A 25,210-nucleotide genomic window follows, 5' to 3' on the forward strand; every position below is an offset into this window, starting at 1 on the left:
AAGTAGGTAAACAAAGGAATTATCATATTACCTCTGATTGGATGTGTCAAATCACATGCAGGATTTACAGAAGTGGAAGCAAGCAGCAAGCATTAGTTTCAAGGACCTAAGAAGCTAAGTTTTACAAATTCTTAAGGGCTGGGTTACCATGGGGAGGGCCTTACAAGAGTGTCCTTGGACTTCTCTGAGAAGCCTTTGTTCTTTTTGACTTTACTTTTCCTGGGTATCCGCCCTCATTCCCCCCCTTTGAGACCACATAAACGTTTATACTTTGGGGTCTCACCATCTACATGCTGTTGCAGAGGTTGATAATGTTTCACATTTATAGAAGCTGTAAAAGCAATGCAGTTGTCACCTCTTACTTTACCTTAATAATATAAGCATACAAATTACATCTTTTCCCTCTTTTCCAAGGTCCAAAGTTTAATCAGGGTAAGTCTCATGATGGATGTCCTCAGGCTTTGGCTGTGTAGTGACCTGCTAGCTCCCGGTTTGTGGCTGGAGCAGTGCATGCTGATCACCTCAGTGTTTTTTTTTTTTTTTTTTTTAGCAGTTTTTGATTTGAACCTGCCACCTCTAGTATATGGGGCCAGCGCCCTACTCCATGAGCCACAGGCGCTGCCCCTGATCACCTCAGTGTTACCTTTGAGGGGTTGGCTGATCTGTTCTTACTTCTCATGGGGGCAATGAAGTTCTCTTCAGCCTGTTGTGATGAGTGTATACAGGTATTTCTTTTACCTTGGTTGTGGTAGGCGTGATCAGGATGACAGTGTAGGGACTCTTTCACTTAAGAGGGGTCAGATTTGTCCTTGACCCAAACCTGGTTTTCTGGAGAGAAAAGATGAGACAGGCAAAAAACAACTAACCAGAGCTCTGTCAATTACTCAAGTGGAAATTCCTACTGCTATTTTTCTTTATTTTTTTTTTTGGTTTTTGGCCGGGGCTAGGTTTGAACCCGCCACCTCTGGCATATGGGACCGGCGCCCTACTCCTTGAGCCACAGGCGCCGCCCACCCCTACTGCTATTTTTCTTAAGATTTTTTTTTTTTTTTTTTTATTGTTGGGGATTCATTGAGGGTACAATAAGCCAGGTTACACTGATTGCAATTGTTAGGTAAAGTCCCTCTTGCAATCATGTCTTGCCCCCATAAAGTGTGACACACACCAAGGCCCCACCCACCTCCCTCCTTCCCTCTTTCTGTTCCCCCCCCCATAACCATAATTGTCATTAATTGTCCTCATATCAAAATTGAGTACATAGGATTCATGCTTCTCCATTCTTGTGATGCTTTACTAAGAATAATATCTTCCACGTCCATCCAGGTTAATACAAAGGATGTAAAGTCTCCACTTTTTTAATGGCTGAATAGTATTCCATGGTATACATATACCACAGTTTGTTAATCCATTCCTGGATTGGTGGGCATTTAGGCTGTTTCCACATTTTGGCGATTGTAAATTGAGCTGCAATAAATAGTCTAGTACAAGTGTCCTTATGATAAAAGGATTTCTTTTCTTAAGATTTTTAACTGCCTGTGCAATTTGGTTTTCTTTAGGGGTTCTTGGTAGATTATAGAGGATTGGTGGAGGCCTTTATACATTATTTCATAGGAAGAATATCTTGATCTCTTAGAAGGAGTATACCTAATTTTGAACAGAACTAATGGTAAGGTCTGTGTTTACTTAAAGTTTGCTTTTTGACAGAGCTTACTAATTTTTGTTTTAAAGGTTCTATTTATGCGTTCCATCTTGCCTGAGCTCAGAGGCCGATATGTTACATAAGGTTTCCAGGTGATATTCATTTGTCACCTGCACTATCTCTGCTACAAAGCCCTTTCTGTTGTCAGATATGATTTGGAGTGGCAATTAAAACCGTGGGATGATTTCTCTGAGTAACACTCTTATCACTCTACGAGCCTTCTCTGTCTGAGTGGGGAAGGCTTTGACACATCCTGAGTACATGCAGGCCAGAATTAGTAAGTACCAGTTCTCTTCACATCTGAGCAACTTTGTATAGTCCACTTGCACATTCTAAAAAGGTGCTGCCTCATCGGACTGAATTCTAGGCAGTAGGGATAGTCTCTGTTTAGCATTATGTTAGCTGCATGTCACACAATGCTGGGTGATTTTCTTAGCAAGGGTGGCCAAGATAAGAATGTAGAAGTATCTCCTCAGAAGCTTTTCACTCTTTCTTCTGTCTTAAATGTGTATTGTTATGCAAAGCGAGGACAACTGCTGGCCTTAAGAGACAGGGTACTACAATTTTCCTATTTGTCAAGCTTTTTCTTTTCATCTCTTTCTGCCACCTCTATCTCCTCAGTTTCTTCATTTTCTTCCCCTTTTAGAATATACAGGGATTAAGTGTGAGGCCCATGAAATTAAAGGGACAACAATGGCAGTCAGATATGGGAAGGTTGCTGCCTTGTTAGCTTCAATGTCTGCCCTTGCATTTTCTGTGTCCCAGGGACTCCTGTTCTTTGGTGTCCCTGTCAATGGATAACTTCCACCTGCTTAGGTTTTCATACAGTCTCTAGGAGTTGTAAAATTTTACCTGGTATTTTAATTTTTTTTCCTAGCTGTTAGAAACCCTCTTTCTCTATAAACAAACTCATGTACATAGAAGGTAAGTAAAGCAAACTATGAGTCTATAAAAATGTTCACACTTTTTTTCACTTAGCTCTAAGACTCAAGTCAATGTTACCAGCTCTGCTCTCTGGGGATGGATGTTCTTTGAGACAGAGGCCTACACAGCAGCACCATGGCCTCCCTAACTCCTCTGTCCTATGGCCTTGGGACATGGCTTCCCTAACTCCTCTGTCCTATGGCCTTGGGACATGAGCTGTTGTGGTCTGTGATTCAACCCTTGCTCAGGAAACATATTCCAGTCAGCAGTGCGAAAGGGCCTTTTGTAAGCCTAGTAGAGCTCTTATCTTTCAAACAGACTTCTACAGAAAAGTTTTGATCAATTCTACTTTTATGTTAACTTAGTGTGACATGACAATCCAGGCTCTCTTGACTTAAGACATTCCAAAATTGCGAAAATAACCTAGCTGAATCTGTTATCTGCCCTGTCATGTCTAATTAACGACCTAATTTAACATTTTCCCTCTGATTTGCAGAGCCCAATTCTTTGGGAACAGGGTCACTGACCTCTTTGACTGCTTCTTCCCTGAGAAGGGTGCTGTGAGTAGTAGGCTCTCCAATCAGCTCTCTATCAGGGCAGGAGTGGATGTCTGTTGTTGTTATGTAGTTGAAAATATGGGGTTTGAAAATAAGAATTGATGGGCGGCGCCTGTGGCTCAGTCGGTAAGGCGCCGGCCCCATATACCGAGGGTGGCGGGTTCAAACCCGGCCCCGGCCAAACTGCAACCAAAAAATAGCCAGGCTTTGTGGCGGGCGCCTGTAGTCCCAGCTACTCGGGAGGCTGAGGCAAGAGAATCGCTTAAGCCAGGAGTTGGAGGTTGCTGTGAGCTGTGTGAGGCCACGGCACTCTACCGAGGGCCATAAAGTGAGACTCTGTCTCTACAAAAAAAAAAAAAAAAAAAAAAAGAAAATAAGAATTGATTAACATTTGATACCCTTTTTTGGCCACTTTTTTTTGAGACAGAGTCTCACTATTTCACCCTAAGTAGAGTGCCGTGGTGTCACAGATCAAACTCTTGGGCTCAAGCGATTCTCTTGTTTCAGCCTCCCAAGTAGCTGGGACTACAGGAACCCACTACAATGCCTGGCTATTTTTTGGTTGCAGTTGTCATTGTTGCTTGGCAGGCCTAGGCCAGGCTCTAACCTGCCAGCTTCAGTGTATGTGGCTGGTGCCCTACTCACTGAGCTACGGGTGCCAAACCTGACCACTTTTTTTGTATAAATGGAAGGGAAGGAATCAAGTTTTGGAACATAATTAAACAAAGCCATTTGTTAAGACTGTGTCCAGTTACTGTAAAAGCCAGACAGAACAATACCAATTAAAAAGAAAAGCAGCTGCTGTATCAAAAATAAACAGGATTCTTTTTTTCTCTTTAGTTCTAAATGAGTAACAGACCTTGAGTCTTCCACTGACTGCTGGTATCTTATCTTAAGGCCATTCATACCATAGCAAACAGTTTTTAGCAGGCAAAAAGATAAAAAAAACAGTGTAACAAACTTTGTATTAACTTTGTATTAGTAGATTGAGCCATTGAGTCCTGACTTTTGATGCATTTTTTTCATTACTTTAAACCTGTGTACAAGAACAGAAATCTAAGAGGCTTTAAATGTAAGTCTTAAAAACCAAGAACAGGCTCGGCGCCTGTGGCTCAAGCTGCTAAGGCGCCAGCCACATAACACCTGAGCTGGTGGGTTCGAATCCAGCCCGGCCTGTCAAACAACAATTACGGCTGCAACCAAAAAATAGCAGGGCATTGTGGCGGATGCCTGTAGTCCCAGCTACTTGGGAGGTGGAGGCAGGAGAATCGCTTGAGTCCAGGACTTGGAGGTGGCTGTGAGCTGTGATGCCATAGCACTCTACCTAAGGCGACAACTTGAGGTGCTGTCTCAAAACAAAACAAAACCGAGAACAGAAAACTTTGTTTTAACTAGAGATTTCATTATAACCAATTTAAGGACATATAAAATTCTTTCTTAATTCTCCTTTACAACTTACATGCAAATATTTTATTTTAAAATTCCTCATTTTTGTCTTAAATCTTTTCTTAAAACCACCAGTTACTTTAAGACAAAGTTTTCTTTTTTCTTTTTCTTTTTTTGAGCCAGAGTCTCACTTTGTCACCCTTGGTAGAGTGCTGTGGTGTCACAGCTCACAGCAACGTCCAACTCTTGGGCTTAGGCAATTCTCTTGCCTCAGCCTCCTGAGTAGCTGGGACTATAGGCGCCTGCCACAATGCCCGGATATTTTTGGTTGCAGTTGCCAGTACTGTTTTAGCTGGCCCGGGTCGGCTTCACACCCACCACCCTCAGTATATGGGGGCAGTGCCCTATTCACTGAACCACAGGCGCTACCCTAAGACAAAGTTTTCATACAACATTCCTCTTATACAAAATTATTCTTTTTTAATCTTTCTGTACTAAAAGTACATCTTCATATCCATTTTACACATTTCTCTCTTTTCTATTTATCAGTTCCTTTCATTTTTAACTTCAACTTAGAAAAAAGGAAAAAGAAGGTTATTTACGAAGTTTCAGTCAAGCTTCTCTAAAAGCCTGTGATGTTAAGGGAGTTAGATGTTTAACGACCTTAGGATTCTGTCCTTGGTGGTGCCTGTAGCTCAAGCGGCTAAGGCGCCAGCCATATACACTAGAGCTGGCAGGTTCAAATCCGGCCCGGGCCTGCCAAACAATGACAACTACAACCAAAAAATAGCCGGGCGTTGTGGTGGGCACCTGTAGTCCCAGCTACTTGGGAGACTGAGGCAAGAGAATTGCTTAAGCACAGGAGTTTGAGGTTGCTGTGAGTTGTAACGCCATGGTAGTGTACCCAGGGCTATAGCTTGAGGCTCTGTCTCAAAAAAAAGATACTGTCCAAACAGGAAAAAATACACACACACACACACACACACACACACAGTTTGAAAGGCTTGGCTAGGTCAGGGAGACATAGTGCTGGGGCCACCTGCAGTTCTTCTTTTTCTTTTTTTTGAGACAGAGTCTCACTTTGTCATCCTCAGTAGAATGCCATGGCGTCACAGCTCACAGCAACCTCCAGCTCTTGGGCTTAGGTGATTCTCTTGCCTCAGCCTCCTGAGTACCTGGGACTACAGGTGCCCACCACAATGCCCCGCTATTTTTTTGTTACAGTTCGGCTGGGGCCGTGGTATATGGGGCCAGCACCCTACTCACTGAGCCACAGGCACCACCCTTTTCTTTTTTGAGACAGAGTCTCACTGTGTCACCCTAGATAGAGTGCTGTGGCATCACAGCTCATAGCATCCTCAAACTCTTGGGCTTGATCAATTCTCTTGCCTCAGCCCCCCCCCCCCCCCGAGTAGCTAGGACCACAGGTGCCTGCCACAATGCCTATTTTTTAGCTGCAATTGTCATTGTTGTTTAGTTGGCCTAGGCAGAGCTCAAACCCACCAGCCTCAGTATATGTGGCTGGTGCCCTACTCACTGAGCTATGGGTGCCAAGCTGTTTTTTTTTTTTTTTTTCTTTTCAGCCTTTCAGAAGTGTTTTGTTGCTTAGATTTCCACTTTATCAGCTCTCTTTCACCCCCACTCCACCCCTGCCCTTTGAAGCTTCATACAGAGGTTTATGAAGTAGGGTAGGGCAATTAAACTTGATTTCCCAATGGCAGAGAAGTTGTGGAATGTACAGGGGGTTGTATTTTACCTTCTACTTCAAAGATGGAGATAGGGGAAGAAAATATAGGACTTAAAAATTTAGGAAGAGAATAGGATATGGCTCTGATGTTATTAAAATCAGTTTGCTTACCAGTAACAGTGTGTTACCTGAGGCTCAGTCATTCTGGTGTGATGAAATTGAGCTTGTTCCGAGGCTGGGGTCTGTCTGAAGTAGTCCTAGAAGGTGTTCCAAGGGTGTGGAGGATGCTGGCTCAGGGGGGCTACACCAGTTCCAGGCATAAGCTTCACTCCCTAGTGCATTTTTCTCTAGAGATTCAGCTGGCTACAGAGGAAGCAGTGTGTAGCCTCCAGAGCAGGGTGTATTCTTGATGTCTTCTTGCCTGAGCCTCTAGGGTACCTCTGTCTTTGAAAAATTTCTACCAGAGGGTGGCGCCTGTGGCTCAGTGAGCAGGGCACCAGCCCCATATACTGAGGGTGGTGGGTTCAAACCCAGCCCCAGCCGAACTGCAACAAAAAAATAGCCGGGTGTTGTGGCGGGCGCCTGTAGTCCCAGCTACTCGGGAGGCTGAGGCAGGAGAATCGCCTAAGCCCAGGAGTTGGAGGTTGCTGTGAGCTGTGTGAGGCCACGGCACTCTACCGAGGGCCATAAAGTGAAACTCTGTCTCTACAAAAAAAAAAAAAAAAAAAGAAAAATTTCTACCAGAGTATTAGCCACAATTTGAAAAGATTTTTTTTCTGCTCCCCAGGATGCTGTTGGCCCCATCTCCTCTTTTCCTTCTTATCTCCATTGTTATCAAAGGCCTTGAAGATCAGGTTTGTAATTTGACTCTTGGAGTTTGAGGCTCCTTTATAAGTTTTTAGAGTTTATACCAAATATCAGGGATTGACTGGGAGATGAAGTACACTGCCAGGATAAATTGCCTCTCCCTGATGTCAGGATCTCTTCTTGGCTGTTTTGTTTCTTTCTGAGATATATATCAGAAAGATATATATATTTGAGCCCCCTCTGGCTCAGGCTGGCTGGTATATACACACATACACAGTTTGAAAGGCTTGGCTAGGTCAGGGAGGCCTAGTTGTGGGGCCACTTGCGTTTTTTTTTTTTCTTCAGCCTTTCAAAAGTGTCTTGTTGCGTTACTTTATCAGCTCTCTCACCCCCATTTGAGGCTTCATACAGAGGTTTAGTCAATACTGCAAAACTTGGTGTCCTTATGTGGCAGAATCTCATTGTGCCTAGATTCTCTAATCTGTCTCCCTCTTTTTGGGACTGGGATATTTTGGATAGCTTGTTTTATTCTATCTCCAGTTTCTGCTCTTCCTGTCGGAGAATGAATCCTAAGTATTTCATCTGCCTCTGACAGAGCTAGGCCTTTTTCCAAGAGACCTTATACCCAGAAGCCCCTCAGCGGGGCAGAGCACTTCCTTTAAGTGTTATTAATTTTAGTCAATAGTACCTTGGAGGCTTGGCCCCTGAGCCGAGGAGGGGGTGGGGAGCTGTGACACTAGGTGGAGCCAAGTATTTTTGTATGGAAGCTGATCAGGATGGTCAGGGTCCCAGTAACCAGAGACAACACCTTCTGCACTGTAGGTTTGTCTAAGCCTCTAATGGCCATCCAATCCCAAATGCAGGCCATTCCTGCTTATACAAAGTTCTCAGTTTCCCTGGACACATAGCTATTTTATAGTTCCCTATAAACCCTTTCTTTTTATTATTCCTTTTACAAAGGCTCCCGCCTCAAGAAGGCCAATCCATCCTGTTCCTTTTTGCCCCTCTTACTGAGAACCCTGCTTCATGGAGGTCAATTCCTTTTGTCTTTTTTCCTGTGACTCCCTCCTCAAAGAGGTGATCACTCTTAGGAACGGGCTTTACTAGTATTATACCCTCCCCCCCTTTCTTTGGGACAGTCTCACTTTGTCACCCTTAGTAGAGTGCCATGGCATCACAGTTTACAGCAACTGCAAACTCTTGAGCTTAAGCAATTATCTTGCCTCAGCCTCCTAAGTAGCTGGGACTACAGGCGCAGGCAACAACACCCAGCAATTTTGAGAGATGAGGTCTTGCTCTGGCTTAGGCTGGTCTGGATTACAGGTGCAAGCCACAGCGCCTGGCCTGTATTATACCCTTTTTAATCCAGTCCTCCTTACCTAAGTCCAGATGTGCTTTCCCTGGTGCATTCTCCTGGTTCGTTTCCCCTTTTGGTGAGTTACTGCCACGAAGGACACCATGGGACTCTTCTGCTGCTCTGCTCAGACACACCCCCTTCCCAACCAACATGGGAGCACTCTTAGGGAATAGGGTCAGTCAGGGCATCAGGAAAATCTCACAGGATGCTGCACTTGGGGAAGCCCCCAGAATCTCTTGTTCTGAATCCACCTGCTCACTTCCCAGTCACGGAACCAGAAATGTTGCAGCACCGGCCAATAAAAATGAATAGACTCTCACCAAAGATTATAGGGGAAGGAATTTTATTTTAGCTGGTGGAGCCACAGCAGATCCAAAATGCCCAAGCAACCATGATCAGCTCTGTTCTTGTCCTTTATTGGACTCACAAGTAGATAGACAAAGGAACCGTCATATTACCTCTCATTGGATGTGTCAAATCATAAGTAGAAGCAAGCAGCAAGTGTTAGTTTCAAGGAACTGGAAGCTAAATTCTTAAGGTCTAGGTTACCATGGGGAGGACCTTGCAATAGCGTCCTTGGGCTTCTCTGAAAAGCTTTTGTTTTTTAGATTTTACTTTTTCCGGGTATCCTCCTTCAACACAAATATCTAATATCAGATAGTGATAAACGTTACAAAGAAAAATAAGGCGGGTTAGGGAAAGTCTCTGAGGGGGCGACATTTGATCAGAGAGCAAAAGAGCCTTGTGGATATCAGGAAAAAAGGGATACCCTCATAATCTGCCAATCTTTCTTAATTCTATTTTCCAACTATTTCATACGTGCATAATCAAAGCAAATCAAGAAAGCTTTTTCCATTTCAGAAAAGGATCTGAAGCCTGAGACTATTTTCGGGGTAAGGCGTGGAGAAAGCAGAGTGGATCTGAATGCGTGTAAAGGAGATTTCCCGGACATGGCTTCTCTGGACCCTCCACCCCCAGTCCTAGGACACCTGCCGTGCCTCAGCTCTGCCCTTATTCCGCCCGGCTCAGCATCCCGCCAGTCGCAAGCAGCTGAATGACCCAGGGAGGGCAAATGGCCACGGAAGGCTCCGTGCCCCTCACAGGATCGCATTTCGCAAGAAATTCCTGGAGAAGCGGCACTTAAGAGCCTGGAAACTAGTCTCCCCAACCCGAGCTCCACCTTCCGCCACCTGGCCTCTAGGCCCTCGACCCACTAGCTGGAGCGGAAAGAGACCGGGGCGGAAGGAAGCGTTCATACCAGCGCATCCCTTCCGGCGGAGCGAGCGCTCCACTCGGGTCTGGGCTTGGGGCTGTTTCCGCTCGTCAGGCCAGCCTCGGCTTCCCCATTTTGCAGTCGAGGAATCCGAGGAGCAGAGAAATGTGAAGGAAAAGCCGAGACGAAGGAGTTCACAGTGAATCAAGTCAGAGCCCAGCCGTTCATTTCGGGTGTCTGTTTGACGCATTTGGTGTAGCTAGCCTGGACCGAACATTCGTTGGCCAGCCTCAATAAACGAACGGCTTTGTGGGGAATGTGGTCCCAAACGCTTGCCGGGACACGTGAGCTATGCCGTCCTCCCGGCAAGCTCCGCGCGGACTTCCGGCGTCTGGACCTGGCGGCGGAACTGGGAACGCCTGGGCGGCGGTGGGAGGGGGCGGGGATCTCCTGTGCAGGCCGCGGGGTTCCGAGGTTTAGCACCCGGCTCCAGGTGGCATAGGCCGGCGCCAGGAGGCGGAGGCCGGAGTGGGTGCACACGTCTGGGAAGTGCAGGGTCACCCCGCACCCCTTCGCCCACTAGATTCCTGGTTAAACGCCCCTGCGTGACCGCTGACCGCCCCACCGCTCCCTCAGCTCCGCGCAGGCGAGGCTGCTGGGGACAGCTCGGGGCTCCGGCGGGTCAGCGTCCCCGCCTACACGTCCTGCCCAGCGACCCTGGTGAGTCATGGCCCTCTCCGAGGAGACTCGGTCACTGGAGGATGAGAATGGCGTGTGTATCTTTCAGGGGTCGTGTGAGGAACAAGAATAAATAAAGTGCTAGTGTGTAGTAGAGAAGAACTGGAAACAACCCGCATGATCTTGGGTATTCGTTCGGAATCTGGAACACACTCGGAAGCTCATAGTGCTGCTAATAAACCACTGCTAGGTGGAAAAAGCAAATTACAAAATAGTATGTGCAGCAAGATCTCATTTCTGTAAACACACACATCAAGCACATTTTTTTGTTTGTTTCTATGGATAACATTTTTAGTAAAAGCATGGCTTTTAGAGGCACGTGTGGCCTCCTGGATCCCTGAGTGTGGCCTTTGACTGTATCCAAATTTTACAGAACAAATTCTTTTCATAAAGGGATTTGTTCTGTGAAGTTTGGATTCAGTGAACCGACCACACTTGGGGATCTGGAGTGCCACATGTGGACTTGAGGCAGCAGGTTGCCTCTGGCTGGAACTTCGTATGTCAGAATGTTAATTGGGGGGTGTAACTGTGTTGAGGAAGGGAGAATTTCTTTTTGTTTAAATCTCCCTCTCTTTTTGTTATGATGGTTTGTATCGCTTTTATTGTTGAAACAAAAAAAAAAAAGAAAATTCCAAAGTACACTTTTCAAAACCATTGTAACGAGTAACAATGTAAGTTATAAATGTGTGTCGTACATTCATATGCATCTGCGCATAAGTGACTTTGGATGATGGCTGACATCCTCCCTCCCCAACCGCCAGGCCAGATGTGTTTTGGAATTCAGAAGTTTTCAAATTTGAGAAAGAATACAGTGCACATGTGGTATAATATCAAGAATTATGTGTACTGCCAGAGCAGTCTGGGGCAACACTTGATAATTAAGCACATATAATTAACTATTTTTTAATTTGAGACAGAGTCTCACTATGTTGCCCTGGGTAGAGTGCCGTGGCATCACAGTTCACAGCAACCTCAAACTTTTGATCTTAAGTGATTCTCCTCCTTCAGCCTCCCAAGTAGCTGGGACTACAGGTGCCTCCCACAATGCCCAGCTATTTTTTAATTGTAGTTGTCGTTTGGCAGACCCAGGTTGGGTTGGAAACCGCCAGCTCCAGTGTATGTGGCTGGCGCCCTAGCCACTGAGCTACAGGCACTGAGCCTAATTAACTTTTTAAATTGAAGTATAACATACATACAGAAAAGCACATTGTAAGTATAGCTTGGTGAATGTTTATATATATATTATATTATATATATAAACTTTTTTTTTTTTTAGAGACAGTCTCACTTTATCACCCTCAGTGTAGTGCCGTGGCATCACAGCTCTTGGCAGCCTCCAACTCCTGGGCTTAGGCAATTCTCTTGCCTCAGCCTCCTGAGTAGCTGATACTACAGGTGCCTGCCACAACACTCAGCTATTTTTTGTTGCAGTTTGGCTGGGGCTGGGTTTGAACCTGGCACCCTCGGTATATGGGGTAGGCGCTCTACCCACTGAGCCCACAGGTGCCACCCCTGGTGAATGTTTGCAAACTGAACAAATACGTTATTATTTCTATTGTAAAACATAGGAGCATTTACGTTAAATGGGATAAATGAAGATTACAAATATGTGCATATCTGTAGGAGGGGCTGCCAAATGAATGACATTAAGTTTTGTGTCAAAGGAATCATGAAAAATCTGAGTTTGGGATTTCAGACTTTGGGATAAGGTATTGTGGGCCTGTATTTGTAGAAGAGAGTCCCATGAAAAAGGCATTGTCATAAAGGCTAAAGAAGGCTTCAGGGCTACAGAAGGGTAAGCACTGGAGTCCCCTTATGGCCATTCAGGTTGGTGTTTGGTCATGTATCAGACTCCCCCAATCCTACATTTTTGTTCTTTTTCCAGGAGTGCGTGTCCAGATGCTGGCCCAGCCACCGCAGGATATTTTTCTGGGAGACTGAAAGGATAGGTTCTGGGGCCCAGGTTGAGGCCCACCAGCCCTGAGCCTTAGGCCAGGGGAATGGCAGCCCCTCTGGAACTCCAGGATGAGGCCGCTGGGGAGGGAGAAGGGCTTCTGATTGTGAAGGTAGAAGATTCTTCCTGGGAGCACGAATCTGCCCAGCAAGATGACAGCAGAGATTCTGAGGCCTGCCGCCAGCGCTTTCGGCAGTTCTGCTATGGGGATGTGCAGGGGCCTCATGAGGCTTTCAGCCAGCTCTGGGAGCTCTGCTGCCGCTGGCTGCGTCCTGAGCTACACACCAAGGAGCAGATCCTGGAGCTGCTGGTGCTGGAGCAGTTTCTGATGGTGCTGCCGGGGCAGATCCAGGGCTGGGTGCAAGAGCAGCACCCAAGGAGTGGCGAGGAAGCTGTTGCCTTGGTTGAGGACCTACAAAAGCACCCAGTGAAATCTTGGCCACAGGTGAGGGGCCCTCAAACCTGGGAGCACCTGGGGTGAAAAGATATGGCCATCTCCAGAAAGATGAATTTTCCAGGAGGTTCACGGAGTAGAGGAGACAGGATGTGAGGATGTGCGTGTAGGTTGCCTTTCGGAAAGAAGCTGAGCAAAATGAATGCGGTTTCTTGTGGGGGGCCTTGGAGGGCAGCAGTAGGACCAAAGTGGGAATGGTCCAGAGATGAGCTTTTAGCTCTCACAAGTTGTACAGACAGTTATTCATGTTCTGCTGTAGGCCAGGCCCTGGGGACACAGCGATATGGACAGGTAGAACACCAAAGGCAGGTGAGAAGGTGGAGCTGTCCGTGGCACCTGCTATCTTGTTGGGTATTGGGTCCTTGACACTGGAAGCATCTGGGGAGATGCTCATGAGTGGCCAAGGTATGGGGTTCTGCCCTTGGCAGGAGGGTCCCCCAATTCTCCCTTTACTGAGTAGCAATGATTCTGGCTTTTGGGGGCCAGTTTTTGCCTCATGACTTGGGAGTGTCCCAGAGTGCACAGCTCTGCGTGGGGTCCCATTCTCTAGGGCTCTATGTTGCTCTCCTTCCCCATACCCCAGCATCCTGAGGGACGTGTCTTGTGTCTCCTTCCCATCTAGTCTCAGTGCTGATGAGCATGTTGTGGTTCCTGCACAGGATGTGTCCTCAGAGGAGGTAGAACCTGAGGCTGCAGCCCAGAGATCTGTGGCAGGGACACGGAGCTGGCCACCTGTACCCCAGGAGCAGCACAGCCTTAGTGGTGAGTGAGCCTGTTCTTACAGGCAGCAGAGTGGCTGGGCAGGGACCTGGCTCCTTCCCGGGTCTTGCCCTAAGGGTACCAGGCAGGATCTTTCCAGTCTGTGAAGCCCAAGTGTGTGTGCACATGACAGGAGTCTGGACGGTCTGAGTCTCAGGCCTGGGCTGGCCTTTCTAAGATGCCTCTGTTTTCTTTCAGCCCAGCTGCCTACTCTTCTTAAAGAGGATCATTCCAGAGAGATGATGGATACCTGCTTTCCCTCTGGGGTCCACGTGAGTTGCTAGTGCCTTTCTTTGTCCTCTCTGGGACCTTCGACACTGTTGAGTTGGTGAAATGAGCCTTGCCTTCCCATCAATGCCTCTTTCATCCAACCCATCTTATTCCTGATGACAGCTGCTGGGAGGCCTGAGCAAGGTGGCCCTGAGCCCACTCTTCTTGCCTCATTCTAGGGACCTGTGACGTTGGGAGACATTCCATTCTATTTCTCCCGGGAAGAATGGGGAACACTGGACCCTGCCCAAAAGGATCTCTTCTGGGACATAAAGCGAGAGAACTCTCGGAATGCTGCCTTTGGTAAACGCTCAGGGCCTTTGGGGTCTAGATAGGCTGCCCCCTATCTGGCTGGAATCCTCAGTCTTCCTTCCCACCCCATCCTTAGCCAGATCCATGAAGGACTTTCTCTAGGTCTTGTGCATGATGGCATGAGGGCTGGAGTTTGCCAGCCTTGTGCCGAGTGAGCACTCCTAGAGACATCTTCTCTGATTCTCACAATATGATACCTACCTGTATGGTCCCCATTTTGTAGACTAGGTACCTGAAACTCAGAGAGGTCAGTGGACACTGAAGGATAGAGCTGGGACTCAGGTTAGGTGTGACTGTGAGGCTCCCTCAAGCTGCCAGGTACAGGGGTGCTGACTGGGAGCTTTGTATGTTGGCCAGCCCCAGCCCCTCTGCAAGCCCAGCTTTGCTCAGCACTGTTAGGATAATGGAAAGCCTCTCATTGAATCTGCACCCCTCCCCTACCCCACCCAGATTGGTTTTGTGTCTGGAGTTTGGAGAACTAGAGCCTGTGTAGTGAGGAGAACAACAGGAGCCATTTGGTTCCTCAGTTTCCTACACTGAGAATTGGGATAATTTGCAAAATCACCCAAATCTGTTGAGTTTTGGAGGTTGAGTAGGCAGGGTTCAGAGTTCAGAGTGGAAGGTTCCATCCAATTGTGGAAAGCAGAGGGTGTATGGGTTAGGTGACACGATTAGTAGATGCCTTTGCAGGCGGGATCAGCCCCAGGGAGTTCCTGGGGCTTACTCAGCTGTGCTTCTCTGCCAACATTTTATCATCATCCCCATTTTGTAGATGAAGAAACTGAGGCATGAGCTGTCAGAGCCCAGTATTGTCTGAACCTGACAGCCAGGGAGCCTTCCCTGAAGCATGTTTCTTCTTCTCTTCAGCTCTGGCCCTAGAACCCAGCAGGACTGAGGAAGGTGCCTCCTCTCCTCTTGTAGGTTTGGGGCTCAAAAGCCACAGTGAGAGGTCCCATCTGGAAGAAGTGACCCTACTGCCAAGCCAGGCGGATGGAGAGCTGACTGTGTCATGGAGCCGCGAGGAGGCTGAGACCTGGGAAAGCGAGAACCGGCCAAGGGCGGTCCTGGGCCAAGTGGTGGGTGCTCGCCGGGGGCGGCCACCTACACGTCGGCGCCAGTTCCGAGAGCTGGCGGCTGAGAAACCGCACAGCTGTGGGCAGTGTGGGAAGCGCTTCCGCTGGGGTTCCGACCTGGCTCGGCATCAGCGCACTCACACTGGTGAGAAGCCGCATAAGTGCCTGGAGTGTGATAAGAGCTTCCGCAGCTCCTCGGACCTAGTGCGCCACCAGGGTGTGCACACGGGTGAGAAGCCCTTCTCCTGCTCTGAGTGCGGCAAGAGCTTCAGCCGCAGTGCCTACCTGGCCGACCACCAGCGCATCCACACGGGCGAGAAGCCTTTCGGCTGCAGCGACTGCGGCAAGAGCTTCTCACTGCGCTCCTACCTGTTGGACCACCGGCGTGTGCACACTGGCGAGCGGCCCTTTGGCTGTGGGGAGTGTGACAAGAGCTTCAAGCAACGTGCCCACCTCATTGCCCATCAGAGCCTGCACGCCAAGATGGCCCAGCCTGTGGGCTGAGCAGCGAAGCTGGTGCCGAAGGCCGGCCAGGAGGGTGGGGTGTTCAATGTGAGGCTGGCAGTGTTACATCCTCCTTTGTGTAGCGGGAAGAGGGTCCCCACGCTCAGAGCTTGTCCACCCCTGTCTACACTGTTGGGAGGACCTGCACAGCACTGAAACAGAATGGAAATCTCTGACCCTGTGGTTCCCCTTCCTGTGCTCAGTGTCTCTCTCCCCTGGGACTCTGGGAACACCAGAGCGTTCCTCATCAGAGGCAGCAGGATAGCCTGAGGACTCAGAAAGGCCAAGGGTCCCTTCTCAGAACTCCCTTGGCCTTGTTTGGCTGCATGGTCCTTTGTCTCCTCCCTGTTGAGCCAGTCCTTGGCCCAGGCCCTCTGCGGTGCCAAACTGTGCCTTCCATGGGGGGTTGGAGGACTGGCTTTGATCCCCCAGGAGGCTGTTGGATTTTGAGAGGGACAATGGGCCCATACATATGAGAGTCTGGGTCCTGGGCACAGCCACGGAGGCTTTCTGGCTTCCACCCCTTCCTATTTCCAGGCCATGATCACTCCGTCCTGCCCTGGCCACACACAAGCTGGCTCCCTTTGCCCTTGGCAGACTCTTCCCCCATGTGAGCCCCAGAGAGTCATCTACTGAGGGTTGTGGTGGTTCCAGTGATGAGAGGCCAACCCTGGAGAATGAGAACAGGGCATCTGGCTGCCACCCATTCTTCCGGAGGCATGGCCTGCATCGTACTTAGTACTAGCACTCCACTAGCACTTGGCTGCTGATTCCTTGGCACTGAATTGCGTATTTTTCATCTGAATTTTTTGCAGATTCACATTAACAGGGACAGACCACAGGCCTTCCAAAGGCACTCAGCCCAGTTGGCTTCAAAAGGGCAGCAGAAGGGTTTGAATAAATGTGGAAACTTCTGTCCAGGCTGTTCTGTCCTTTAGGTTGATGTTGTGGGGGTGGAGGGTGGGTTACCTGGAATTGGTACCCTTTGACCTGGTAATCCTGGTGGCACATGGTACTGTGTGGTCACCAGGTAGAGCCGCATCCTTGGCTTCCAGGTTTGCTTGTCCTCTTGTGCCTAGTGCCTCCCTGTTCTGGCAGAAGAATGGGGAGCCCAGAAGGACTGGGGTCTTTGTCAGGCCATTTCTCTCCCCTGACTGGTAGGAGGAGGAAGGGGTTTGGAGGCACTGGCAGGTGGTAGAGTGCACATGCTGCTCACTGGGGATCCAGTGTTGCTTTGTGCTGGGTCCCTTGGAGGAGAAGGCTGACGGGCCAGAAGCCAGCCTTCACTCTCTGCCAGCCCTTGTCATCTGACTTCTCCCCTGCCTAGGCTGCAGGCTATGGCCTGGATGAAGCTGGTTGGGCAGTCAGAGCCAGCAGTCCCTGAAGTACCAACCTCCTTCCAGCCTTGCAAGGGCCCCTGGAGGGGAGGTGGGGTAGGTGGAGAGGAGATGTTCTTGTCCCTTGGTAGCTGGTCCATGTGTGCCCACCTTGGTATCCCTGAGCCCTTCTTCTGCCAGCCTACCATTCAACACACATTCTGTGGGGGGGACTGTCCTCATTTCCCAGATGAAGTAACTGAGATCTTGCTGGTTCTAATTGGTGATTTTTACCTCTAGGGGCTTGGTGCTCTTGTGTGTGGACGTGCAGGGGGTGGCAGGAGCATTACAAGGACTTTTCTAGAGCTGGTGGCTGGCTCTTAAGGGAGACACTCAGGTGTAACAAGATCAGATAGGAGTGTGGGCTGGAGCTAAGAATAGGATTGGGCACAGGTTCCTGGCTCAGGTGGGGGCACATCAGTGCCAGCCAGGAAGTCACTGCTGGAGCCAGAGAATGGAGCTAGGGCTGGGCAAGTGGGGCCCAGGACCCAGACTTCTAAGGAATAGGGGCAGAGTTCAGCTCAGCTCATAAATAGCTGATAGGAGTTGGTGGAGGGAGAGGGCAAGCGTTAGGACCCAGGGCACTGGGAGCTGGGGCCAGGTGGTGAGTTCAGTGCGTGGTGCTTGGTGCTCAGAGGAAGCCCTCTGAGGGCCTGGTCCCATGGCCTTCCTGGTGGCTGGGACCCTACGGTTGGCTGCACAGATGGCAGACACTCGAGACAGCCTGCGAAGAAAGGTAGTGGAAGGTCCCACCTGGCCCAGCCTATTCCCAATGCCCAGCTAAGCCCCCTAGCTCAGCTCTGGACTTGCCTCCCCAGGGAAAGTACAGCCTTCAAGGTCCAAGGGTGGCCCTGATACTCAGCAGCCCTGGGGTGTCTGCTGCTATAGTTGCTGCCGTGGAGTGTGTGTTCCAGGCCCTGGGCTTTGAAAGCTGTGAGAAGAGGCAGGCTTCAGTCCAGGTGAGCATTCCCGTCCACTACACTCCTCCCCCACCCAGAACCTCTCTGGACTCAGGCTTGGCCTCTGCTCTTGTCCCTAGGGCTTCCTTGAGGAGCTGGTTTGGTTTCGGGAGTGGCTGGATGCCCATGGGGGTCCTATGGGCTGTGCCATTGTGGCCTTGGTTGCCCCGAATGGGCAACTGAGGCAGCCACGGCAGCTGGTCTGGGAGCTGAGCCGTTGTGAGGCCCTGCGGGGCTGCCCCAAAGTCTTCCTGCTGCTCTCCAGTGGCCCCAGGGGTGAGTGGGCAGGTTAGGGATCTCAGTTCTGGGGCAGCAGGGCAGGATGAGGGCTGGGCAGGAGAGTGGGGTTCCCCTAGGCCAACGTGCTTCTTTTCCTCCCAGCCGCCCCAGAGCCTGGAGCCTTCCTTGCTGGCTTGAGAGAGCTCTGTGGCTGTTTTCCTCACTGGTCCCTGGTGCAGCTACTGACAGAGGTGGGGGCCCCAAAGGGGGAGTCCCAGGGAGGGCAAGCTGGCTCCTTTTTCCCCTGGCTTTGCTGTGCTCTCCTGCCTGAACCTGTTACAGTTCCCACTGCCTCTCCCATTCATTCTACAAACCATTATTGTCAACATGTGATATCAGCCTTGAGGACTTGATCCCACCCCCCCAACTTGGAATGCCCAGACACCCCAGACTGCCTACCAACTCCATGCCCAGCAGTTCCCTCTGCTTGGCATTTCCTCCTTGATGTTTCACTAGCCTTCCATAGTCTGTCCCAGTCTGTCAACGATTCCTTTCCTTGCCCTTGTACTCCGGGCCACCCCTTTTCACACTCACACAGGTAATGACCATCTGCCCTATTAGACGGTGGAACCTTGGAGGTTGGGGCTAGGAATGATTGAAGTCTGGTCCCAAGGGCTGAAGTTTTCACCAGGCAGCTGGGCAGCCCTGGGTGGCCCTGGAGGTGAGGCATGTGGATTCCAGCTCAGCTCCATGGCTCTTCCAGACCTGGTACCCTCTGTAGGCAGTGCCCACCCTGTCAGCCTTCCCTTTCAGGCCCTGCCCTGCTCTAGGGAGTGTTCCCACCTCTGTGCACATTCATCCCAATGGGTTAATGGTATAGTCACTGTCCACTTGTGGCCATTCATGTTCAGGGAAGCCTGTGAACTTGAGCCTGAACTGGAATCCAGGTGCCCAGTCCTGACAGGTGTCCCTGAAGAGACTGTATGTGGGTCATTATGAAAGTTTTTAGATACACAAAAATCAAGAAATGGACAGAAACAAATGAAGCCTAGCAACACTGATAAGACAAACAAATTGATACTCACATGTATGAATCAGAAAGGATGCTGTCGACTGTTTCTTGGTAGTGAAATAAGGTAGCATAACACAATCTGTCTCAAAACTTTCATAGTGATCTATGTAGTAGCCATGAACTTTGCTGAGTCTTTCCCCATGCCAGGAAAGAGGCCTGGGTTGCACCCCTCCTCTGCTCCCCCAGGGAGCAGCTCCCTCAGGTGTCCTTGGGCCCTACCCTCTCCAGCTATTCTGCAGGGTGGCTAAAGAGTCTGCAGGGGGTACCCGCTGCCCCATCCTCCAGAGCTCCTTGCGGGGAACACTGTGCCTAAGAGATGTGGAGCCCTGGATGCCTGAGGTGAGGAGGTGGTGTGGGTTCCAATCATGGGGCCACAGTTTTGAGCGGGACAGAGACTCAGAGAGACCCAGGCAGGGGAGGTGAGGGTCCAAGAGTCCCCTCAGACCAGTTTGAATAAGCCTTAACCTCTCTATAGCCAGCCGCTGGCTTCACCACTCAGTACGACCTGTCCAGGGCCAAGGTCGCCCTCCTCCTGGCTGTGATCCAAGGCCGACCTGGGGCCCAGCATGATGTGGAGGCACTGGGGGGGCTGTGCCAGACTCTAGGCTTCGAGACCACCCTGAGGATGGACCCTACAGTTCAGGTGAAGGGAAGCCTAGAACTTCCACTGGTGATCTGAAGAAAGGACCCAGGGGACTCTCCCAGGTCTCTCACCAATCACAGGCAGGAAGTACACCTGCAGGTCTAGCCCCATCTCCCCGGATGCATGCATTAGGCAGTCATTTCCCTGCCTTTGGAATCCTGGTGTGCAGGGTTCCTGCAGCCTCCCATACTGTCTGGTTCTCTGCTCCTCAGCTCAAAGCTTTACCTCCAAGGGTCTTGGTTCCCTTCTGGATACCCACCAGCCCACTCTTGTCTCTTAGCTTGTGACTTAGCTTCTCCACCAGGAAGGTGGTTGGAGGTCGGTGGGCAGAGGCTGGGGAAACTTCTTGGCCCTACTGGGGAGGCGACAGCCTTGGCCCAGGCCTCAACCTCATCCTCACCCCAGGCTTTCCAGAAGGAACTGGCCCAGTTCCGGGAACAGCTGGACACCCGCAATAGCCCTGTGAGCTGTGCCCTTGTGGCCCTCATGGCCCATGGGGGGCCACAGGGACAGTTGGTGGGGGCTGATGGGCAAGAGGTACAGCTGGAGGTGCTAAAACAAGAGCTGAGCCACTGCCGGGCACTACAGGACCGCCCCAAGATCTTCCTGCTGCAGGCCTGCCGTGGGGGTGAGTGGCACCTCAGCCCACTTCTTGTGCCCAAGCTTTCCTCTGTCAGCCCTTACCCTCCTAGGATTTGCTGTCTACCTCCTGCATGAAGCCTGGGTGCCCTCCCTTCCCTACCCCCCCTCTCCCGTCCTCTCTTAGAAGTCAAGTCCATGAACTTGAGCCCTTAACCCTCAGCACTTGTTCAGTTCTCTGAATTTTCAGCCCGGCAGGCCTGCTCCAGAGGTCTAGGGGCTGGGCTCTTGCTTGACCCTACTGTTCACACATGGTCTAGACACCTGGAAGCAACCCCCAATATCCACCAAGTGCAACTATCTACCTTTCCCCTTCTTCCCCAGGGAACAGGGATGCTGGTGTGGGGCCCACAGCTCTCCCCTGGTACTGGCGCTGGCTGCAGGCCCCTCCAGCCATCCCTTCCCATGCAGATGTCCTCCAGATCTATGCTGATGCCAAAGGTGGGTTCTTCCTTCCTTCCAGAGCCTGGGCATGGGCAGGGCTGGTGATGAGAACTGTCCTAAAAGCATTTCCAGAACTCTTAGCTAGGGTCCTGCTGCCACCTACATCTTCTCTTTGTCAAGACAATGGGAAATAAAATCTTCCTACCCTGTAAGGGCCTTTGAGAAGTGGGAGGTCTTCTCCTGTTTGAGCCTTGCTACAACTCTGGAATCAGCAAGGTGCAATAGCTTTTCTGAGGTCATATGGATGGTGAGTGACAGAGCTGAGCCTTGAACTTCCATCTATCTTTTGTGCCCTGTACTCTTTTCACTACCCTGTGCTTTAGCTAGAGCTGGGGGGACTTCCCACCCTAGTGGAATGGGGGAATCCCAGGATGCTGGTGACTAGACATGATTCCTTCTCTCACAGACAGCTCCTCCAGGTACTGCCTCCTAGGCAGTTCTGAACAAGCTGACATCCTGACAGTCTACTCTGCTGCTGAGGGTAAGAAGACAGGTCATCAGGAAGCCCATGGGTACACAGAGCCCAGCTTCCTGGCTAACATCTGGAATGGCCTGAGGAGCAGCTAGGGCTTAGAGGCACCAGCCTAGTTACAGTTAAGCCACCTTCCTTCCACAGTTTATTATTTATTATAATAGTAATAATGTTCTATTAAGTGCTGACTGCCAAGCACTCCATGTACATGGCTTCCTCCAGGCTAAAAGTTTCTTTCTTTCTTTTTTTTTTTTTTAGAGACAGAGTCTCACTGTACCGCCCTTGGTAGAGTGCCATGGCATTACATGGCTCACAGCAACCTCTAACTCTTGGGCTTACGCGATTCTCTTGCCTCAGCCTCCCGAGTAGCTGGGACTACAGGCGCCCGCCACAACGCCCGGCTATTTTTTTGTTGCAATTTGGCCGGGGCTGGGTTTGAACCCGCCACCTTCGGCATATGGGGCCGGCGCCCTACTCACTGAGCCACAGGCGCCGCCCAGGCTATAAGTTTCATAGGGCAGGGAGGATCTATTTGCCCTATTGCCCTGCTCAGGGCCAGGCACATAGTAGGTTCACATGTTGTTCAATAGTGCATCTAGCATTATATTCACTCTGCACATATCTACAACGGTGTGTTCCAGATGCAAGAAGTCACTATTCCCTGCCCTGTTCTTTTGCCTGCTCCCCAGGGTCCTACCTGCTTGCTGCCCCCCATGTACAGCACAATAGGTCCCTGGGGATTGGAAGGCAGAGGGTCAGGACCTGAGCCTAATGCTCTGACCCTGGTCCCTTGTCCTAGGCTATGTGGCCTATCGAGATGAGAAGGGCTCAGACTTTATCCAGACACTGGTGGAGGTCCTCCAAGCCAACCCAGGGAGAGACCTTGTGGAGCTGCTGACTGAGGTATGTTGGGGGATGGGGGCAACAAAGGCAGAGGGAGAGGATTTGTCCTTTACCCCAGCCCCAGTGTTCTGATCTCTTCTCATTAGCTCTGCTCGTGAAGGAGGTATGCCTGCCCTCAGCGGTACAGGATGACCAAACACACCTGGCACTGGACAGATACGATCAACAGCAGTTATTAGTCACATACACTAAAGTCTGGGGTGGGGGAAGGTACTGCATACCACCCAGGGCCACATGTGGGGTGCACTCAGAGCAGAGAGTGGATCCTCCTGGTTCCCACAGGAAGATGTGTTAGGTTTGAATATTCCCAAGGGCTAGCAGAGAACTGAAACATGTTAGGTTGGGGACCAGGTAGGGAGCAGCCAGCTTGGCTGGTAGGGGAACTCTAGGGGGCTGGGAAGGAGCCTGTCCTACTGGGTGGAGGGCATCTGTTGAGAGTAGGGGACTCAGGCTTAGGCCTTGGCCCCCCGTGAGGCTCAAAGATGTCAAGCTCTTGGGATTTTAGGCCTCATAATGTACCAGGGCAGAGCTCTCCCTGGGTGCCAGGCTGAGCCCCACAGGGTCTGGGACCCTGGGCACAGGCTGGGTATGGTCACTGCAGGTCAACAGGAGGATATGTGAGCAGGACGTGCTGGGCCCTGACTGTGATGAACTCCGAAAGGCCTGCCTGGAGATCCGCAGCTCACTCAGGCACCGGCTTTGCCTGCAGGCCTGAGAGCTCTGCTGCAACACCTCCAAGTCCATTCACCCATTTCCTCACCTGAAAAGGAGTCATGGCAGCATGGGTGCGGGCACTTAGCTGGCATGCAATAAATACCAGTTGATCGTGAACGGTGCCTGCTCTCAGGGATGTGTAAAAAAAGGAAGATGATGTATGTGAAGTACCTGGTACTTCCTGAGGGTGCAACCGTGTCCCTGGAAACCAGAAGCCAGAAGGCCCAGGGAGCCTTGGCCCAAGCTGGGTCCTGAGTTCAGTATCTAAGACCTGAACCCAACACCGGTTTAGCTGGGTTAGAGGTTCTGGGAGCCTCCCAAGAGGAAAGGGGTGCCGGGAAGTGAGCAGCCTAGAGGCCACATTTCTCTCCCAGTCATGTCCTTGTGCACGCGCCCTGCCCCAACCGGCACTGGCTCATGGAAACGCGGGAGACGCGGCTTCTGCCTTCCAGAAGCTAAGAGCCAAGTGTGGGGACGAAAGCCTCTAAAACGGACCATTGCAGGCTCACCGATGAAGACATGGGGCAAGCACAAGGGCTGGGGGAGTAGTGGTAAGCCCTTGGCCGGATGCAGGGGGGCTGCAAGTGGGGAAACAAGTACCAAAGGGCCCAGGAGGGGCCTGCAGCAGACGGGCTCGCCAGGGCTCGAATTAGTACTCTAGGGCTCGCGGTCGCGGCTTCCTCGAATCCGTTTCTGCACCGGCGGGCGCTAGGGACCAGTGGGGAGCACCGCCCCTACAGAGCCCCTAGAGGCGGGACTCCTCGCCATTCCAATTTTACACGTCGAAGTCAACTGCGCAGGCGCTTGGAAAACCTTTATAGGAAAAACTGCTTTACTTTCTCCCGCATGGCCGCGTGGCCTAATGGATAAGGCGTCTGATTCCGGATCAGAAGATTGGGGGTTCGAGTCCCTTCGTGGTCGTTGCTTTCTCTCACTTTTCTAAACTTTATTTAACGTTTTGTCTTTTCTCAGCACTGCTGCCCAATCTCAGCATCACCTTGGGGGCCCTCCGACGCTTCCCCTCCCCTGCAATCGGGCATCGGGACCAGGAGGCCAGGATTGCAGCTGTGGCGACCCAGAGGTCACTGCAGGGTTCTATGCTGACCGGACACTGGCAGACCGCAGACCCTGAAGCCAGAGACCGTGATTCCCGGGAGCCTATAGGGTTTGGCTACGCGAAGATGAAAACTGTGACAGACATGGGGTTGGGGTTGCCGTGGGTAGTCGCCCCAAGGGAGGGGGGCGGTGAAAGGACTTGGCATTTCAAAATCCATTAGATTATTGTGATGAAAAATTTTGTAAATAGCGGTAATGACTGCATAATATTGTGATTGTAATTAATGTCACTGAATTGTACTCTTGAAAATGATTAAGATGGCAAATTTTGCCTATATGTATATATGCAACATATATATCCACAGTTTCCTCTTTTTCTTTCATTTTCTTTTCTTTTTTTCTTTTTTAGAGACATAGTTTCACTCTGTCGCCTCGGCTAGAGCGCTGTGGCGTCATAGCTCACAGTAACCTCGAACTCTTGGGCTTGAGCAATCTTCTTGCTTCAGCCTCCCAAGTAGCTGGGACTATAGGCGCCCGCCACAACGCCCAGCTAGTTTTAGTAGAGACCGGGTCTCACTTTTGCTCAAGCTTGAATTCCAGAGCTCAGGCAATTCACCCGCCTTGGTCTCCTAGAGTGCTAAGATTACAGGCATGGGCCACTGCGCCTGGCCTTATATCCACAGTTTAAAATGTAAAATAAAAACTAATAGATTATTTAGATTTCTTGCAATGAGAGTATCTTTGAATGACTATTAACATTAAATAGAAAGATTATGTCCAAGATACAGTTAACATTTCACCCAGAAAAAAAAAATGCCTGTGTGCGGAACACAACTTTCTCTCCCAGAAGTTGTGGTCAAAGGGGAAAACCCGGGCGCGATAATCCCGAGCAGTGTCGCTTCCTCCAATGGGATAAAGTTTCTGGGGCAACCGGCACGTTCTCCAATGGGCGGGAGCTGGTGACCAGGGGTCGTGCGGGACGTGTCTTATCACCCTGCGGAGATTTAAATCCAATCAGA

General features: G+C 50.3%; 2 protein-coding genes and 1 non-coding gene across 7 annotated transcripts; all 3 read left to right on the forward strand.

Annotated features, from left to right (window-relative positions):
* The first annotated feature begins 9,481 nt into the window (after window positions 1-9,481).
* Window positions 9,482-17,160, forward strand: ZNF213 (zinc finger protein 213). 2 transcript variants are annotated; one of them, XM_053554270.1, is made up of 6 exons: window positions 9,482-10,350; window positions 12,254-12,767; window positions 13,436-13,538; window positions 13,734-13,807; window positions 13,985-14,108; window positions 14,985-17,160. In XM_053554270.1, the coding sequence occupies exons 2-6, from the start codon at window positions 12,369-12,371 to the stop codon at window positions 15,692-15,694; spliced, it is 1,410 nt and encodes a 469-aa protein (XP_053410245.1). In that variant the 5' UTR covers window positions 9,482-10,350; window positions 12,254-12,368; the 3' UTR covers window positions 15,695-17,160. The 2 variants fall into 2 exon arrangements, with proteins under 2 accessions (XP_053410245.1, XP_053410246.1); XM_053554271.1 differs by having other exon boundaries at window positions 15,039-17,160.
* A 148-nt stretch (window positions 17,161-17,308) lies between these two features.
* LOC128560792 (caspase-14-like) lies at window positions 17,309-24,708 on the forward strand. Of its 4 annotated transcripts, none has more exons than XM_053554266.1 (11): window positions 17,313-17,806; window positions 17,889-18,029; window positions 18,110-18,305; window positions 18,411-18,499; window positions 19,549-19,659; window positions 19,796-19,963; window positions 20,369-20,591; window positions 20,927-21,043; window positions 21,453-21,527; window positions 22,318-22,421; window positions 24,108-24,708. In XM_053554266.1, exons 1-11 carry the CDS (start codon window positions 17,732-17,734, stop codon window positions 24,237-24,239), a joined length of 1,431 nt encoding a protein of 476 aa, XP_053410241.1. In that variant the 5' UTR covers window positions 17,313-17,731; the 3' UTR covers window positions 24,240-24,708. The 4 variants fall into 4 exon arrangements, with proteins under 4 accessions (XP_053410243.1, XP_053410241.1, XP_053410244.1 ...); XM_053554267.1 differs by lacking the exon at window positions 24,108-24,708 and adding an exon at window positions 23,023-23,252 and having other exon boundaries at window positions 17,323-17,806; XM_053554268.1 differs by lacking the exon at window positions 19,796-19,963 and having other exon boundaries at window positions 17,309-17,806.
* On the forward strand, window positions 23,984-24,056 carry TRNAR-CCG (transfer RNA arginine (anticodon CCG)). Its single transcript has one exon. It is a non-coding gene; the product is annotated as a tRNA-Arg (tRNA).
* Window positions 24,709-25,210: the final 502 nt, after the last annotated feature.

The sequence above is a fragment of the Nycticebus coucang genome, chromosome 12 (assembly GCF_027406575.1).
Source record: "Nycticebus coucang isolate mNycCou1 chromosome 12, mNycCou1.pri, whole genome shotgun sequence".
NCBI classification, from domain to species: domain Eukaryota; kingdom Metazoa; phylum Chordata; class Mammalia; order Primates; family Lorisidae; genus Nycticebus; species Nycticebus coucang.